We start from the raw sequence: 19,904 nt of genomic DNA, 5'->3' as shown, positions 1-19,904 counted from the left end.
GAAAGATCTTCGAAATTGGAGCTTAAATATCAGTACCTGTTAATGAACTTTTAGTGAACACCTATCAGCACAAAGGAAATGGTTTAATTTACATTGAGAGCCGAGGCTGCTTAATTGGATAATTATGCATATTTTGGACCTACGTTGTAAAACAGCTGTGTTGTAATTATATCTGATCATTTGGTCACCATAAGTAACAGTCACAGTCATGAGTAAAAAGTATTCAAAACGAACCGCGTCAACGAAATGTACAGCCGATCTGCCAAAATTATGTAGTACAAAACAATAACGCTTTTTATAGTGGAGTCAGAGATGTCCGCACCGGTAACGCCAACGCCGGGATTTTCCCAGTAACATATCCCAATATGGTGGACAGTTATAGTGATAGTATATATATATATACCGCCCCCAATCTCGAGAACATGTCTTTACATAAGTATAAGCTTTTTTTGAGGATGTTATTACTTGCATGCATGACTGAATTAGGTGGCTGGAAATTTCGAACTCTATTTTTACAAAACGAGACGGTATAACATTTTGTGTCTTTGGCAAAGTGTAAAGTTAGTTACGAATGGAGAACAGATCATGAAGATTTCAATAACTTGTTATTTTTTTCTTTTAAAGGTCAATGTTCAAATTTTCACGCTGTCAAAACAGTACCGGTGTACAGTGGCGGCTCCAGGTCTTTCTGAATGGGGGGGGGGGGTCGACTAATCATAAACATACCAAACTTTTTTTGAATGCTTTATTTAATCATATAATGACACGGAATTGACATTTGTTTTCACTGTTAATGATGTTTGGCAGATCAATTGAATTAAAAAAATATAGCATTTACTGATCTCAGATAAACCTTTCAAAGACATCAACGATATCGTGCCGGTTTGGGGAATCGAACTATCTTTATGGAGCCAGGATTAGCAGGCTAAGTTGTTAACCACTCGTCCACCTGAGACACAAATATATTCGTAGAATAAATGCTATATAAACCTACAGTATATTGATTGCACTCAACGATACTGTAGGTACATTGGATGTCATTGTCATTTAAGTTAACTGAAGTAAAAACAATTTGACAACAAATTCAAAAAAGGTTTCAAATAAATTATTATGTATTATTACAAAGGCTCTAGAATAATTCCGAAAACTAGACGATAATAAAGGCCGAAATGGAAAGTTTTAAGGCGGCAACGTTTTAAATTTAAACTTTTGTTAAATGCACGTCATGCACACACATATCTTGTTGACACACAATGACATTATTAAAAGCAATGACGAACATATAATGTGCACATGCTAACTAATAGTTTAAAACACCTTATATTTCTGGTATATGATATATTCTGAAAACAGTAAACTTACATGCATAACTACAGCCATATTTGTCTACTTTTGATCAGCTGTCTGTGTAAATTGCGGCCCCGATATTTCATTATCGAATGTTCGGACCCCGATGTCATTTTCAAGAGACTTTTTCGTGTCGTATACTATATAATTATTATACTCGATAATCAGGTTCAATTGTTTATTTGCTCAAATGCTTATATAAAATTTTAATTGTGACAAAACAACTTATTTGTACAGTTAAATCAATAAAGATGTGCCCAAAAAACATTACTTGCCGGCCCGCTAGGAGTGGACGGGCCCTCTGTGCCCCTCGGTAGAACCGCCACTGGGTGTGGCTATTTCAGTACAGTTTGATTATATTTGTTGACAAAGTGTATGTATGTATGCATGTATTTCTTTAGACCTTGCGGTCAATGATAACCCGTGAAAGTACAAGCACTTATTTCCAACGGGGTCCTTAAAGTGGTCAATAATGTGTATCAATTTTTTTAAATGATGTACGTAGGGTAATTCAAGTTCAAATTAAAAAAAAGGAATGGAAAATTCATTTTAAGTTTTGTTTTGAATCCAGGAAGTGATATACATTATAAGAAATTATCAAGCTGAAATTATGCCCATTAACCATATATTTTTGCAACCTCGGAGGCTGATTGATCGACCTTGGTGCTTTCGATCAATGAAGATATCAGTTCTTGTTTTTGGCTGTAGATGTCAATTTCAGACTATACTGAAGATAATGCGAAGCTCGAGGATTTGCCTTGCCTGAGTGGGAGTATAAATCATCTTTATTCTATTCGTTTTACAAAACGAAATGTGAGTATTTATACAATAATTTTGAATGCTACCTTTTATAAGGGCATCGTTCCTCATAGATAAGTACCCTAATTTACTTGTCCTACAAAAATATCTAATAACTTGGAAAAGGGAATTAGGGTACCAGTCTAAATTCCTCACTGATAAGGCCAGTAGACGTTTTGTCTCTATCTCTGGACGGCCATCTTGAACGACGTAGATTTGGTTTTCTGTCGAGTAAATACTCCAAATCAAAGCTTTGCTGGGCAAAGTTTGATTGAAGCGTTACGCGAAATGTCGGCCCATGACCAGGTTCGAGCTATGCTCGACGAGTTGATGGGAACTAGTCGAGATGGTAAGATATATTACCGCCTTATGATTTTGCCGCATTCGTACTAAATATATTTCGTACCAGACATGAATTCGCATTAGCAGGTTTTGCTTATACAAAATATACGTCATTGTTCTTTATTTTTGATACGGTGGTTTTATAATAAACGAAACATTTTAAAGTTTACCCTGTGGTGGGCTGGTGGCATCCAGTATGTGTCCGCTCAACGACTTGGGAAGCTTTTGTCCAATCATCACAGAATTTGTCTTGGAATAACATCTCTGACAAGCTTGATAACCTTGATATTGTCAAGTCACTCAAGAGTAATTCCCTTTAACTGTAGAAACTACCTAAAATTGGTCTTATTTGCTCAATAACTTGAGGAGCCTTTGTCCAATCGTCACCAAATTTATTCAGAATGTTAATTGGCATAATGTCTCAGACAATTTTGAGTACCAGCCATATCACTGAAATCACAAGAAAGTTAACACCCTTTAATATAAGAAATTACCACAAATTTGTCTTGTCTACAATAACGTGATAATTTTTTTTGGACAGAATGGGTATGGACAAGTTTGATAAACATTCATATTCCTTTAGTTGCTGGAGAGTTATGGCCCTTTAACTATAAAAATTACCTTTAGTCAGTCTTGTGCAATATGCATATTTCGAATCAGAATGTATATGGGGATTGTTTTGTTCATTTTTAATAACCAGTTATGATGCCTGAAGTAACTCCAGAGTTATGACCCTTGAATTGGCAAAATCTATTTCCAGTGGCTGCTCTAAGTTTGACTTTGTAAAACCACTTGCCATCAAACTTGATGTCTAATTTGGATTGGTGTAATTTTTGAAGGTTGGCCTTGTTATATCACTGCGGTTATTTCTGGCTGAAAAGGATTATGCTTTAGGGAGCATAGATTTATCTTTTTTCAACCTCATTTTAAAATTAAAAAAGATTTAAATTTTATGTTTGACTTAACTTAAATTTATAATTCTTTCAACTTATCTTAAATTTATAATTCTTTCAATTTAATTATATTGTACTTGGCCAATTCCCTCCACATAGAATGCCAATTATTTAAAGAGCAATTGTCTCTTGTTATGAAACCTTTATAGTCAGCTGGAAGTTTTAGTCAGCTGGAAGTAATTAATGAGATTCATATGTCTTAAAACATTAAGAACTGGGTGTTCATAGGTATAGAATTTAACTAGAAACGACAGTTGCATATGAATGTTGACAGTAACTAAGCTTGCTCTCAAATGGGAAAATGCGAGTTGAATTTAAAGACACTCGCTAAAATTTGCGAGTTCAAAATTTGCAGAAAATATGCAATCCTTGAAATAGATATGAACATAATCGGTGATCAATTCCTGCACAAAAGATATAAAACTAATTTTAGAAATGCCTACTTCCGTTTTCTGATAATCACACAGGAACTGATGACGTAGATTAACGTTATGCGCACAGGCAGGTACTCGTTAATATGTGGCAGGTACTTGTTACTATGTATTTTTGTAGACTGGTCTTTCTTTTAAACTTTTGGCAGCTGTTTTTGGCGATAATGGTATCGAGACACAGTCTGTATAATGATGACAAGCAAAAAGATAAGTTCTTTTACGCGTGTTGATTTTAAAATCGCTGACCGCTGATGGCAATGATCAATAAGTTCCAAAAAAAGAAGCCAAAATTACATGATCATTCATTAAAACAATTACACTATACCTTAAACCATTGTTTTTCATACAATATATACCATTTCCTAGCTAACACAAAGGTTTGCCTTAAAAAATGCGAGTGAATGTCTGGTTTTGCAAGTTGAAAATTTAAGCACTCGCAAAAATTTGCGAGTATCAAAAAAAGTTAAATTCAAGCCCTGTCATAATCAGGAAATAAAAGTCTATTAGTTTGCTTTTATGTCCACAAAAGTAATTCAGTTTGACATAATTCATTCTAATACTCACACATGTTCCTTAGTCTGGCATTTTAGAAGAGAACAGGCATGTTATACTCTCATGATTCTGATTGCAAATCTGGATGCAGTCAACACAAAATACATCAATGTAAATGTATGAATAATTGTTTTGAAATGTAATGATTGATCTTGGGAAAGTGCAATTTCACACATGTTCTGGGGTTTTCATGCATGTTTAATTTACAGTTCATACTAATGTCAACAACAAATGGAACTGTTTCATCATGTCCTTTACCAGTGTGCGTGCAACTTATTAAATCTCATTAATGTATCTGAAAGTTGAGTAGCCCAGGTGGATAACAAAAGTGTGTTATTTTAGATATAATGAGATTCAATTCCAATCTTGAAATTGCCTATTTTGCAAGTGAGTCCAAATAGGAACCCTGGTAATTTAATAAATGCAGTTATGTAGAACATGGGAGTTTGAACGAGAGATTAAGAACTACACTTCAACATACTATTCAATTCAACATTTGTTTTTCTTCTTTAATTTTACAACATGTAAATAGCCATTTTATTTGGTTCCAGTTTAAATAAATAAAATGATCAAATAAAAAGATAAGCCTAATAATCTAAGTTGGAATTTCTGCCTTTATATTTTCTGGTCAAGGAGTAAACATTCTTTAAAGATATTTCATGAAAGCTGGAGATGATCAAAAATTAATTTCAATGTTTTTGGTTTCATCTTTACCGTTTTTGAATTTTAGTTGGCATTGAACACTCAGGTCTTTATGTTGACAGACATTTAATTCTATATCTATATAAAAACCTTTCCATAAAAGTATGGGTGTTTCACATTAGTCAATTGTAGTGATGACCATCTCTCCGATATTGGTGTTGAGAATCAGTTTAATGGTAATAATTTTTTTCCTCCATCCATAAAATATCTACGGAGTAATCAAAGAATGACATTTTTCTGTGATTTACTTTTCAAGGGCCTTGTCCTATGCAGCGTTTTCGAGATATAATGAAAGGCAGTTGGCGTCAGTTGGAGCTGTGAGTCAAAAATAATAAATGTTTTGCAGGATAAATTTATTTATGAATCATTTTAGATTATGCACAGGAAATCCTTGTTCTCACATCTTTGATTTGGCTGTTCGTCATTGAAAATAAAACTAAAAAGAATAACAAAGTTAAATATGGTCCAAACAGTTGATTTCCTGTGCACAAATTATACATGTAACTTAGTTTGTGCTCACTGTCCTCTTTAACTTATATTCCATCGACACATGTTTTCTACAGATAACATAATGAATAAACGGTAATGATGATTATTTGAACTAGCACACTCTCCCCCTATTGATTCTGTTTGTACTGGGGACTCTATTTTCAGGAGCATTTGTTTGAAAAAGTCATAAAGACAAGGAGCTCTGATCACAGTGTGTATGATTGCTCTATAGATAGATTTATTGCATTTATCTTTCTCTCTTAGATTTTAAGTTTAATGGGACTAGTATAAAATGAAATAAGCACTGAATGTACATGTATATAAATGGGAATCAGTCAGAAGAAATATCTGGATGAAGGGGGAATCGCAGTTTTGGTACGTACTTGTATAATTAGGGAAATTGATGTTAGCTCGCATGACAGAAGGGCAATATGTGTACGTATAAGACGACTTGCTACATAGACACAATCTTTCTTTTAAGAAACAGTAAATAGTGAATAATTTTAGATTAAAATATAAACGAGTTCAAATTCCTAAAATGTTTCGGGGTTTTCTCATCCAATTCTCGAGAAGTATGAAGGCCACCTGCTAGTGTACGTATAGATACATTTAAAAGTATTGTCCATTGAGCACAGCAAAACCTTTTGTTCCAGTTCTAAGGATGTGAATGCGGTGTGTCAGCTGGAATGTGTACGTATAATGATGCTGAGAGTTAATATTGCTGTTTAGATATTGTGTTTCAGGTTGTTGCAGGTGGTATGTACAGACATATAGTGATGCAAGTTGTGTACATGTTGTTTTATACAAAATTACAGCATTTTTTGGAGTCCTGACCTATATTTTGTGCCATTTATATACACATTTGTAGAGGCAAGAAAAGTCTGGATCAATTGCCTACTGGATAATATATTTCTTCTTACACATTCATTGTTAGGTACATGTAGCAAGAAAGTCATAGAATAATCAAGAAATGGTCTAGTATAACCACATTCTTAACATTCCTTTAACAAAAAGTGAAGATATTTGCCTTCTACAAATGTTTTTATGAATTTCTTTTTGTGAAAAAATAAACCTTCATACATGTTACGGTAAATTATGGTTATAAGTTTACAATGTACAACCTGTCAGGAAAAACACTCCTTGGATCTGTTATGGACATTTTATTGTACAAGTTGGTCATTGAATATTTTAAGGTGATGCGTCTCGGTGCCAGATGAAGTTTGATGACCCAAGAGTATGTAAGAGTTTTCTGCTGAGCTGCTGTCCACATGACATTTTGTCAAGCACGGTAGGTCTCCAGTCCAGATAGATAGATCTCTAGTCCAAATAGATAGGTCTTTAGTTCAAAAAGGTAGGTATCTGCATGTAGTCCAGAAGGGCGGGTCTCTGATCCAGAAAGGCCTCATGAATGCTTAGTCTCTAGTACATATACTGGCTTCAAGATTTGTCTGATATATTTTGTATCTTGATAATGAATGCCATTGTTGTTGCATTTTAATGGTAAAATAAAAATACACACTACCTCAGCATCACTCTGTTGCTGTGTGTCATTGTTCTGCTGTGCTACTCGCATTCATGAATTAAAAGATATTCTTTGATAAACCTTGTACCTTATTCCTTCATCATTTGTAGAGGATGGACCTGGGAGACTGCCCGAAGTATCATGATGTAGCATTGAGAGCAGACTTTGAGACCGCATCAAAGAAAAAGGACTACTTCTACGACATTGACGTAAGGAGCTTTTAAAATTGATCTGTAGGGTGTGTGGTGAATATATATATAACATATGTTCATGAAGACTTAGATTCTGATCATGTATCAGCTTAGTTTTTATAGTTGTAAGTTGAATTTTTGTTCCTATCAAATTATGTACTATAATCTTATAAAAAAACAATGACAGGTAACACCTTGCCAAACATTTGAACATTTCAAGTCTAATTGTATAGGATTTGTTGTTAATATCTGTTGGAACCAGCTGGCTCATGTTATTGCGAGTTCAAATCTGTAATTGTCAGCACTATTGTTTGTGTGTTGCTTCAGGCCATGGAGCATCTGCAGAGCTTCATCAACGAGTGTGACCGCAAGACGGAGCTGTACAAACGGCGCCTCAAAGAGACACAGGAGGAGCTCAGTGAGGAGGCTAACTCCAAGGTATGGGCACATGTTTCAATAATGGACCACTTTCTGATGAAAACATTTTCCCCATGGATACAATTCACCTGTTACCTAAATGATGCTATCCAAATGGTTTAAGGCAGTCACATATTGCAGTTTACATTTTAACAATTGGGAAAAATATAACTTTCCTGAAATATGAAACAGCGAAGTGTTGACAGTATATCTCAAACAACCTCAGTAGCTAGCAGTGGAAAATGTAACTTATGAACCTTCCTTAAGCATGCCGTACTGGTACACAAAAATCATAGTATGAAGACCAAAATGTCTATTAACTGGCAGATGCCTCATACAACATGTGTCATACCTTGTAACCTTCCCTTTAAATTCTGTGGCATATTTTTTTGCGCTGCATACTGTAATGTTGTGTAAGGCAAAAATAATTTGTGATGATGTTACGTTACCAGGCTGAGTCAATTCATGGGCTGGGAGAGGATATTGGGACCAAGCTGGCCAGGGCAGAGGCCCTCGGAGCGGAGGGAAACGTTGAGGAATCCATGAAACTCATGAATGAGGTTGAGGAACTCAAGAAGAAAAAGGCTCTCTCAGAGGTAAGTGTCACATATTTATCATGTGTTTGAAGTATGCCCTCGAAGGTGTTGACTGAATCCGTTTTCCAAGCTTTGTTACTTTTTGCTTTAAATATGATTTTAATGTGTGATTCTTGCTCCCATAAATCACTTACCTTAGTATAGTAATTTCTTGAAGCTTGTTCAAATGGTATTTTGTAAGTGAAGTACATGTATTTAAATATTATTTAATGTCTTCATTGAATTAAACAATAAATAATGATGACATTGGTCTTGTATTTAGCGAAACAAAAATATTTTACAGCATGATTACAAGAACTCAATGCCGGCTTCTAGCTACCAGCAGCAGAAGTTGCGTGTATGTGAGATTTGCTCTGCGTACCTGGGTATCCATGACAATGACAGAAGATTGGCGGACCATTTTGGAGGGAAACTTCACCTTGGCTTTATCACCATCAGGGACAAACTAGCAGAACTTAAGGTAAGATTCTTTACATAGTAGGGCCATAAATGAGGTGTTAAACATAGGGGAACTTCATTTTAATATAAAGGTTTACATCAAACTGTGGGAAAATTTCAAAAATGAATGTCTTAAATGAACAAGGTATTAATATTTATTGTTTGTTAATAAAAATTTATGGTTAAAATGGTAATTAGCCTTTAAAAAATCAGAAATAAAGTTAATTTTAAGTAGAAATAGTGGTTGTTAACTGTTTGAGGTTTAACCCAAACCTATTGAGAACTATGCATTGATATATCATTGCAATCCTGTTCTATACACATGTTATATTAGGTATTTAAAGGCGTACACGTTTAAACTTCAAACCATACCATGTTTTTGCATGTAACATTTTATTTGTGTGTATGGTCATAAAATCTGAGAAAACTTCACAAAAAGAAATTGATATCTCTTCTTTGCAAGACTTTTCTTCTACTTTGTATTCAAAACTGTACAAAATTAAGAAATAAATTAAAACTTTAACTAGGTGTAACAATTTAAAGTTGAGAAACTGTGTATAGAGTTTATAAACATGATGCAAGTGTCTATTCCTGTAGGCAACCCATGCAGACCGCATCCGTCAGAGAGGGGAAGAGAGGGAGAAGCTACGACAGCGAAGGGACGACGATCGTGGGAAGGAGGATAAGGAACGCAGCAGGAGTCGCAGTAGAAGACGGTCTCGCAGTGGGAGCCGGTCACGCAAGAGACGCTCACGGTCCAGGGAAAGGTACGGCTAGTAGGAATAGTACAGATTACAGCATGACATGATCTTACTCGCACTCCAAGAATTATGCACATGAAAGGCTGATTGCTCATCTGTTTATCCAATATAGGTATAAACAACAGCAGTTAAATTACAATAGGGTATAATCCCTTTTAACCTGAACACTTGGTTTAAGATTTTGTTAAGGAAACATGATGCTCTAAAACATTCTAGTCATATACCACACTTGCTGTGTATTACCATGGTTGTATGTATTACAGGAGATCAGGGTCTAGGTCTCGCCACTCAAGGAAGAAGTCACGTAGGAGGTCCAGGTCACGCTCCAGGAAGTCAAGATCAAGGTCAACTAAAAGATCAAGGTAGCTTCACTTACAAGCACATCTTTTTGTTTTCATTTTAAGTTCATTGCTTTGATACAGATGATTCATTCTTTCGACACGAAGATGAGGTATTCCTCTCTGATCTGTTTGCAGACGTTCCCGTTCAAGGTCTAGGTCACGTAAGCGCAGATCCAGGTCAAGGAGTCATTCCCGTCACAAGAAGTCTCGCAGGCGATCTCGGTCATCCTCTAGATCCAAGAAAGAGAAGGCAGAAGGTGTGGAGAACGGGTCGGACAAGTCGAGCCCGGGCTACCCTGCTATTGAGGACATGTGAATGGACAGGGTGTATATTGACATGAATACATGACTAGATTTGTATTGTATAGTTTCTTGTAAATAAATCAGTAACAAAACTTGTATGTATAAACTAGTGTTAATAATATTCATGTCTTGACTAAATTTGAATTCCACGGGTGTTTATCTTACATTTTGTTGTAAATAATTCACATTTGACTCAACTTTATATTAACTTGTGTCTCTGTTTTGTTCAAAACCTGCCCCTCTGGAATGCTTGCGGTATGACATGAGTTTTTAGTATTCATTGTTTTCAGATATGGCTTATCATTGGATTCATTTTAAGGACATGTAAATATTTATTTCACTCATTTCTTTTAGTGGAACTGTAAAGTCAGGTTTTATCTACAGTGTTTTAACAGTGCTGTAACCTAGGACATCATTGTGCTAGCACCATAATGGTTTTCTGAGTTTTGAAAATAAACATTTGGACATAACATGTACCGCTTTCGTTTTGTGCTTCCTGTTAAAATCACTGATGCTTCTTAAAGCCAACGTATGCAATAGCATAGACAAATAAAAAGTACCTTATTTGGATATTTGAACCTATAACCTCTCGTACTATCTGGTATACCAGAACCAAGTGGTTGATGCTTTTGGAGGCTGGCATGAAGCAGAAGTTTCAAGTTGCATGTAAACAAATTATAATTATTCATAACGAGGTAGCCAACATTTTAATAAATACGTTTATTGTTCACGGGGATGTGAAAACACGTTGCAACAAAAGTCATTGTTATGCACCAGTGAGTTGTAACCTCGGGTAAAATCCCCGCCCTGTGGGGACGAACATGCCCCGCACCCATGGGACCTTAGCTTAGGCCTAATCCCCGCTATATTTTTGCGAACACAAAACCACCGCAATCACCCGGCACTGCGGGGCCACCTGGAAGGTAAAAACACGGCCCATTTCCCCGGTATACCACCGGACCTGGGGGGGGGGGCGTGGTTACAACTGACTGGTGCATTATCAGGTTGTTGGTTATTACAAATAAGAGGCTTTTTGGCCTTACGACAGCGGCAACGAAGCCACGCCCCCTGAAATCAAGGGAGCGAACTCTCAGGACTGATCGGACCTGTCAATCAAATCCTATCGTAAGGTCAATTGGTATAACTAATACCCAACTACTTGATATCGAATTGCATGCTCACCGACACGGGGATAGTTTTGATATAAATTTTTAACAAAAGGCCAAATAAAATTCAATCTGGACTTTTTCAAATATTAAATGTAAAATCGAATATTGTTGCGATCATGAACATCATTTGCACAAGCAGTTATCACGGTGTTGGCTCGTATTGTGTTTTGAAGACTTGGTATCATGGTCGTCTTCTTGCAAAACGTTAAACCTTGGCCATTACTCAAAATCTGTTCAAGGTATTCAAATGAAACCGGATCCACATGTTGCGAGAGACATTATGCTGATTCACAACAAGGTCATTAATTCTGACTATCAATTGTTGAGTTATGTCCCCTTTTCAGTGTAAAAGAAACAACGAGCGTTGATGTTCTATGTGTGGCGATCTGATGTGCAAGTTAATACTCGTGGCACTTCAGGTATACGTACTGGGGTATCAAAACCATAGCATTACAATAAGGAGCATTTCAGTTGTGCCGCACCGAGAAACGAATACCGGAACACAGCTTGCCTTACATAGATTTGCAGACTTCACGTGACATTGACTGGACCTGACATGACGTGGCCCTGACTAATTATTCCATTCAATTTTCAACTAATATATACTAAATTTGAAATTTGGCGTGGACCAGAGTGAAATGGGCGTTAAAATGTAAAATGGGCTATTGATATGCAAAAAGCTCATTTTCTAGGAAGTTGACGTTTGTTATTAAAAATATTAAAAGCAATTAAATTACCTTATGTTTGGACCGAATTCAATCAAATTTGACATGGAAGGTCTTTGATACCTGTACTTCAAAACCGTATCTCACTTATCGTGTTGAATAAAATGACTGAGTTATGGTCGAAACAAGATGATTGATAGACCAGAATAGTTAGTGTTTTAAAGAACATCTGAGATACGATTGATAGACCAGAATAGGTAGTGTTTTAAAGAACATCTGAGATACGATTGATAGACCAGAATAGGTAGTGTTTTAAAGAACATCTGAGATACGATTGATAGACCAGAATAGGTAGTGTTTTAAAGAACATCTGAGATACGGTTTTAGAGTCTATTGCAACATAATAATCTAAAATTTGGATAAAATTCCTGATAAAAACTCCAATTTATTGCAATTTACTTATACTACCGTTACGTTGTATTTAAAATAATATCATTTACCTGTGATGTATTACGTAAAAATAAATTATGTGATGCAAAATGTTATTTTGCCCCAATAATCATGATGCAAAATTTTGCTATGTATCTTCTTTAAATATAGGTATTACATGTAAACGCCTAAACAGGTAACCATGCACAGGAATGGGCATAAACCTAACTTCAAACTGATCCTACAGTTGCACCTCTAATATTTAAATTGTGTGTGTTGCAATGCGGTAGCGAATTCGTGATTGTCTTGTTCATAAACCAGCTTGATTGCTTCAATAGGTTTGAAATATGACCCTGTTATTGTCAACATATAACATAATTTAACGCATGCCGTAAGATTTTTCGTGCAATCTTGGACGGTTTATGGGCATACTATTGATTTTTCTAAGACTGATCTTCATGATTATTCAAGAAACTTAGGTTTTATTAGAATCAAGTTTGAGCAATTAATTTGACTAAATAAAATAATATACTTAAGCTTGTTAAACTATTTTCGAGAAATTGGGGTCAGAATTTCAATTGAACTAAAATGCGATTATGATAATGTTTTAAACCCAATAACTGCTGTTCATGCTGACCACTCGAGTTAAAGGCGGTAACCCAGCTTTTTTTAAATAAAATTACTTCCTGTCCTTGTTTGTTTGAAACGTTGTGTGTTTCACGTTTAATGACTTTACCATGTGCCACTAAAAGGATCTTTGCTCGATTGGGCTTGTCTCCTTAGCTTCAAAGACATTGTACCATGATGTCGAAAAGGACCTCGAACCTTGGCCACGAACATAATATCGTACCATGGCCTCGAACATGACATAGAACCATGGCCTCGAACATGACATAGAACCATGGTCTCGAACATAACATCGTACCATGGCCTCGAACATAACTTCGTACCATGGCCTCGAACATGACCTGGAACCATGGCCTCGAACATAACATCGTACCATTGCCTTAAACATAGCATCGTACCATGGCCTCAAACATGTAATCGAACCATGACCTCGAACATAAAATCGCAACTTGGAATCGAACATGACCTCGAACCATGGCCTCGAACATAAAATCGTATCATGGCCTCGAACATAACACCGAACCATGGCCTCGACAAAATATCGTTCCATGGCCTCGACCATAACCTCGAACATAACATCGTACCATGGCCTCAAACATGACATCGAACCATGGCCTCGAACATGACCTCGAACAATGGACTCGAACATAACATCGTAACAACATCGTATTATGACCTCGAACCATGGCCTCGAACATAACATCGTACCATGGCCTCGAACATGACATCGAACCATGGCCTCGAACATAAAATCGTAACATGGCCTCGAACATGACCTCGAACCATGGCCTCGAACATAAAATCGTAACATGACCTCGAACATGACCTCGAGCCATGGCCTCGAACATAACATCAAACCATGGCCTCGAACATAACATCTTACCATGGCCTCGAACATGACATCGAACCATGGTCTCGAACATAAAATCGTAACATGGCCACGAACATGACCTCGAACCATGGCCTCGAACATAAAATCGTAGCATGGCCTCAAACATGACCTCGAACCATAGCCTCGAACATAACATCAAACCATGGCCTCGATCATAACATCGAACCACGAGAATTTCATGCTCATGCTCACACGAGTTATAAAAACACGAACGTGTGGAAAACTTGTCGAGAAATGCTCATCTGGTATACTTGAATTGATAAATTTTACAAACACGAGTAAACAATTGCTTTATTCAATCAGTTGATACGAATATGTATATAAACACGCTACAAATAAATGTCTTAGTAAGTTGTGCATGCAAACCATTTTTGATCTATTGGAACTTAAATATTTTTTTTTATGGTGTAATCTTCTTGCAAAACAGCCATGTGTTCCATGCGATTGTCAAGTGCCACTGCACACGGTGCATTTATCTTTCCCTGTAGGAGTTGTCTAACCTGTTTCCCTTCTGCATCAACGGCATGAATGGAGTTTCCGCCTCTGTTGGCAACAAACAACGTATTATAGGGTCCAATCACGGCATTTCCAGGACGACGTAAATTCTGGTGCGTGTATGTGTACCTTAGTGAGCCGTTCATGCTGAAACTGACTACTTGGTTTTGGGAAGAACATATAAGGTACACCATTCCACTTGCATACTCCATGCTGTCTGCATTGTTTATATATTTATTGAGGGAATGTCCTTCCGGTAGGTTGGCTACCGTTTTCCCGTCAGTGGACAACAGCATGACAGTGGCAGGGCATTTGGAAAGAGCAACAATGCACCCACTTTCCTTATCTCGACAAAACAGATGGATATTGACCTGAATTTTTATTTGCCTCTGAACGAACTTTTCTTTTGCGTTCATCACAAATATTTTTAGGAATCGTGAATTACAGTAGACAAACTCTGCTCCATTCAGATCAGAAATACAGGCAAATTCCCCAGTCGCAGTATATGTGTTACACTCTGGGTTAATTTCAGGTATTGGAATGCGATTAATGCGCTTTTCAGGTCAGGTTACCACTCGTATTTCACTCGGTCTTTCATCCAGTATTAACATAAGGCCATTCATCCAAACAAGTGAACAGTGCCGACGTATCATGCCTGCGTTAGGAAACATTTTCGAAAATGATTTCAATTGATTTTCACGCAATTTAACTGTATCAATTTCGACTGGATCTAATGATAATGTGTTAGACATGGACGGAACGCTAACTTCACAAACCGGTAGTGCGCACATATCCATCTGTAAACACAAGCCAATCTGTCTTGCAAGGTCATCTAAAGATGTAGGTATTGTGCAAGCAAGCACATGCTGACTTGCACTTTCTTTGATTGCGGATGCGCCCTCTTTTAGTGCAACCAAGGTAGTTTTTTTTCATTTCCCTGCCCAACAGAAAATTATGAACGGGCTGGCCGTGTTTTGAAACAGATTCAATCTTTTTCTTTTCTTCTTCGACTTTACTTTTAAACATCTGTATAGCGAGATCCTGGTTTTCGGAATGCATCGTAAGATTATGATGCTGTAGTTCCTTTTCATTGTTTATCTTGACGTTCAGCCTCTGCAATGTCTCCTTAAGTTTTGCTTGTGTTTGCTTTAGTGTGGTATCAGTCTCTGAAGCAGTCTATTCGATGGCTTTTTTATGCTTATCTTCGTGCTCTTTCATTTTCTTTGCGAAGTCTTCAAACTGTCCGAGTACAACGATGGGTTTAGTATCGCTGGCGTTCGGTTTATCCATAAGGTCTGCAATTGTTTCTAAATGGTCACACTTGCGGTGTACGGTGTTTGCGCACTTGCTGCAGCAAAGCTGGTCGTGCTCGCGACACACATACTCCACCTCTTCGGTCGCGTGGTTTGGGCAGGCCGTGAGCTCCTTCAGTGTAGCCAACACTTCTGCTGGTGGTGCATTGCCGATATCAAACACCTTGTGGTGGCGACTAAGGCGCTGCTTTCGATGGACGGCCCCACAACCCTCGCAAAGTGGTTCATTGCAATCCACACAAAATAGCGTCGCTTCATTATTCTTTGTATCAAATAGACATGTCTCGCACATTTCCTTAGAAGAAGCCATGCTTATAAACTTGCGAAATGAATGTTGTTTAATGTTGAACTGAGGTTAAGATTGTGTTATCCGTGAGAATGATTTAACGACTTTGTATGGACGTATTTAACTTATATCGATTTTAACGATCATTAAGAATATACATATCAAAAATACCTCGACAACGTGAGTTCAGTTTTCTCCATTACTACATTGTTTAAGCACTAAAGGCATTAACACTTTCCGTTCATTAGCCTATTTTTTAACGATAATCCATGTACAAAGCAGGGTCTGAAAGAAAAAAAACACTGTCTAGTACAAGACATATGACTATATGCTTGTAACATCAAAGTAATCTTAATACCTCCCTCCCTCCCTCCCTCCTTCGTTCATTAGTCTATTTTTTAACGATAATCCATGTACAAAGCAGGGTCTGAAAGAAAAAAAAACACTGTTTAGTACAAGACATATGACTATATGCTTGTAACATCAAAGTAATCTTAGTACCTCCCTCCCTCCCTTCCTCCTTCGTTCATTAGTCTATTTTTTAACGATAATCCATGTACAAAGCAGGGTCTGAAAGAAAAAAAAACACTGTTTAGTACAAAACATATGACTATATGCTTGTAACATCAAAGTAATCTTAGTACCTCCCTCCCTCCCTTCTTCGTTCATTAGCCTATTTTTTAACGATAATCCATGTACAAAGCAGGGTCTGAAAGAAAAAAAACACACTGTTTAGTACAAGACATATGACTATATGCTTGTAACATCAAAGTAATCTTAGTACCTCCCTCCCTCCCTCCCTCTTTCGTTCATTAGCCTATTTTTTAACGATAATCCATGTACAAAGCAGGGTCTGAAAGAAAAAAAACACTGTTTAGTACAAAACATATGACTATATGCTTGTAACATCAAAGTAATCTTAGTACCTTACTCCCTCCCTCCCTCCCTCCCTCCCTCGTTCATTAGCCTATTTTTAAACGATAATCCTTGTACAAAGCAGAGTCTGAAAGAAAACAAAACACTGTTTAGTACAAGACATATGACTATATGCTTGTAACATCAAAGTAATCTTAGTACCTCCCTCCCTCCCTCGTTCATTAGCCTATTTTTTAACGATAATCCATGTACAATGCAGGGTCTGAAAGAAAGAAAAAAAACACTGTTTAGTACAAGACATATGACTATATGCTTGTAACATCAAAGTAATCTTAGTAGCTCCCTGCCTCCCTCAGTAAATACTGGCTATGACTGGAAACCAAAGCAATGTGAAGAAAACACATTGGCAAAGTATGTTATTATTGAAAACAATACTCAAAAGTCTCGAACAACGAAAATACTTACAGTGGACTCGACAAATTCGGGTTATCGACAGTAATCCTGACATATCTAACTTGACTATATTAAAAATAACTTGTTTTTGACAACGCGCCAGATAATTGGACCTAGATAACCTAAGTCATTTTCAAATCGGAACACCTCGGCTAGTATCAAACAGATATGTCTATCTGGAAGCTTGCCGGAGATGGCCGAGTTGTTTCGATTGAGTCATTTTCATGTCAGCAATAGAGATTTTCTCAAATTGATAAACGTGTTACAAAACACGAATTTGCCAAATTTCTTTTACAAGTTCCCAACTACCTGATAATGAATTGCATGCTCTCACCAATACAAGGACCTATTTGATTTAAATTGTAAACAAAAAGCCAGATTGAATACGATCTTGGTTTTCTGTTTCAAATTTTATTCAAATTAACATATTGTTTTAATATGAGCACGAGCATTATTTGTATAAGCAGTTATTTGTTGGCTCGTATTGTGTTTTGAAGCCCTGGTGCCGTTCTTGTTGTCTTCATGCGAACCATTTAATTAACTCAAAAACTGTTCAAGATATACAAATGAGACCGGATACACACGCTGCAAGAGACATTATCCTGATTCACAACAAGGACCATATATTAATTATGGCTCTGATTGTGTCCCCTTTTCAGTAAAAAAGCAACGAGCACTGACGTTCGATCAGCGGCGATCTGATGTGCAAGTTAATACTCGATCGTGGCACTTCAGGTATACGTACACGTGTATCAAAATCAAAGCATAAAAATAAGAAACATATGTAAGTTTTGTGCCGCAACGAGAAAACGAATACCACAACACAGCTCGCCTAATATTGATTTTCTGTGTTAACGTGACATGACGTGATGCGGAAACGGCAAAGACACGTATTTAGCGTAAAATCTAACCTTTCCAAAGAAATTATGTATACTAGAAACAATCTCGAGGCAGCACAAAGTTATAAAATCGACGATGGTGGGCGAGCTTAGTTGTGGGCTCCTTATCTAGATACCTTTTCATCCGGCCGTTATCAAACTTGGTAAAACGTTACATGTGCACCTCGTACGTGCTTGTAGCTTCTAAATTGAATTAGGATCCAAATATCTGCATCAGAAATAGTATGTAGATCCACACGTTATTACTACCATATTACTGGCCATTTACATTCAGGGTATACCCACCCCAAATTTTCATCCATCTGCTTGCAATTATATAAATCTAGTTTCACGGAAAATAATTCTGATACAAATCAAAGACTAAGTGAGTTATAAAGCATTCCAATTGTAAAGGAGGAAGCTGTTTACATGTGACACCAGTGTGTAATGATAACAATTGCGCAATTTATGTTTTTGGTCAGAGGGCTTCTCTCGTCGCTGAGATTAATGAACATTTCTGTGGTCATGACCTTTCATTTCTTCATGAAAGTAATACTATCCATTGCTTTAATTGATAATGACCGTTATCCAGTTCTCAAGCAGTAAATGACCTTTAAATGGCCCGACACAAATCAGCTACTGATAGTTCCAGGATAGCTTAACGGTCAATCAAGTTGGAAGTTTGGTGGATAGAACATATTGTTCGTTAACAAAAGGGCCGTGATACACTTAATTTAATTATTTTTTAAAAATAATTGATATTGTTATTTCTTAAGCTTACATTGAAATTGGGCGTGAACTAAGGTGAGAAAGGCAATAAAAAGCAGAATGAGTTGTGGCTTTGCAAAAGTGACTAGGCAGTGGTCTGAAAAAAAAGCAAATCAACTCAACATTTTTTTATCAAATCAAATTTTTTTGTCATGGAATGTGTTTGATAATATACCACTAAAATGTTGTATATTAATTGATAACTTTTACCTGTGATGTAGTATGTCAAAATAAAGAATATTGTGTCCCCTTTCATATGATACAAAATTGAGGTATCTACTTTAAAGATAGGTAATATGGCTTAAGCAGGTAACCCTGCACCGGGATGGGCATATTTTTTAACTGAAAGGTATCCTAATGTTGCCCTCTAAAATCTATAGTGTGTAAATGTGTATGTTGCAATTGGTCTGTTGTATCGAATACGTGATTGCCATTGTTAAATGCTTGAATTGAATTGAAATATGACCGTTTAATTGTCATCATTCAACAAAATTTACGTCTTTCTTAAGATTTTTCATGCAACCTTTACAAACTTTCCTTCCATGGTTTATGCGCATAACTGATCGTCATGATCATTCAATAACCTTATTTTTATTTGTAAAATTAAGTTTGAGCTATACGTTTGGCAATATAAGAACTTATATACTTATGCTTAATCAACTTAATATTTTCGAGAAATTGGGGCCAGAAGTTCAATTGAACTAATAACCGGTTACGACAAGGTTTTAAACACCAGTAACCGCTGTTTATGCTGACCGTTCCAAGCTGGTAACCTTGCCATCTGGTAAAGTTATTTTCTTCATTATTGTTTTGTAAAGGTGTGTTTTCACGTTTAGTGCCTTTATTCTGTGTCTCTAAACAGGATCTTCG

At 36.6% G+C, this 19,904-nt stretch overlaps 2 protein-coding genes across 3 annotated transcripts; one reads left to right on the top strand and one right to left on the bottom strand.

Annotated features, from left to right (window-relative positions):
* Positions 1-2,324: 2,324 nt before the first annotated feature.
* LOC128211517 (putative RNA-binding protein Luc7-like 2) lies at positions 2,325-10,653 on the top strand. Of its 2 annotated transcripts, XM_052916417.1 has the most exons (10): positions 2,355-2,494; positions 5,382-5,442; positions 6,808-6,902; positions 7,247-7,345; positions 7,655-7,765; positions 8,197-8,340; positions 8,624-8,800; positions 9,376-9,545; positions 9,803-9,901; positions 10,016-10,653. In XM_052916417.1, exons 3-10 carry the CDS (start codon positions 6,828-6,830, stop codon positions 10,194-10,196), a joined length of 1,056 nt encoding a protein of 351 aa, XP_052772377.1. In that variant the 5' UTR covers positions 2,355-2,494; positions 5,382-5,442; positions 6,808-6,827; the 3' UTR covers positions 10,197-10,653. The 2 variants fall into 2 exon arrangements, with proteins under 2 accessions (XP_052772369.1, XP_052772377.1); XM_052916409.1 differs by lacking the exon at positions 5,382-5,442 and having other exon boundaries at positions 2,325-2,494.
* A 3,585-nt stretch (positions 10,654-14,238) lies between these two features.
* LOC128222600 (transcription intermediary factor 1-beta-like) lies at positions 14,239-17,502 on the bottom strand. Its single transcript, XM_052931696.1, has 2 exons — positions 17,401-17,502; positions 14,239-16,344 (listed from the first exon to the last, which is right to left on the bottom strand). The coding sequence occupies exon 2, from the start codon at positions 16,081-16,083 to the stop codon at positions 15,637-15,639; it is 447 nt and encodes a 148-aa protein (XP_052787656.1). The 5' UTR covers positions 16,084-16,344; positions 17,401-17,502; the 3' UTR covers positions 14,239-15,636.
* Positions 17,503-19,904: the final 2,402 nt, after the last annotated feature.

The sequence above is a fragment of the Mya arenaria genome, chromosome 2 (genome assembly GCF_026914265.1).
Source record: "Mya arenaria isolate MELC-2E11 chromosome 2, ASM2691426v1".
NCBI lineage: Eukaryota > Metazoa > Mollusca > Bivalvia > Myida > Myidae > Mya > Mya arenaria.
The sequence above is the reverse complement of the archived record's forward strand: the minus strand, read 5'-3'. Positions and strand labels throughout refer to the sequence as shown.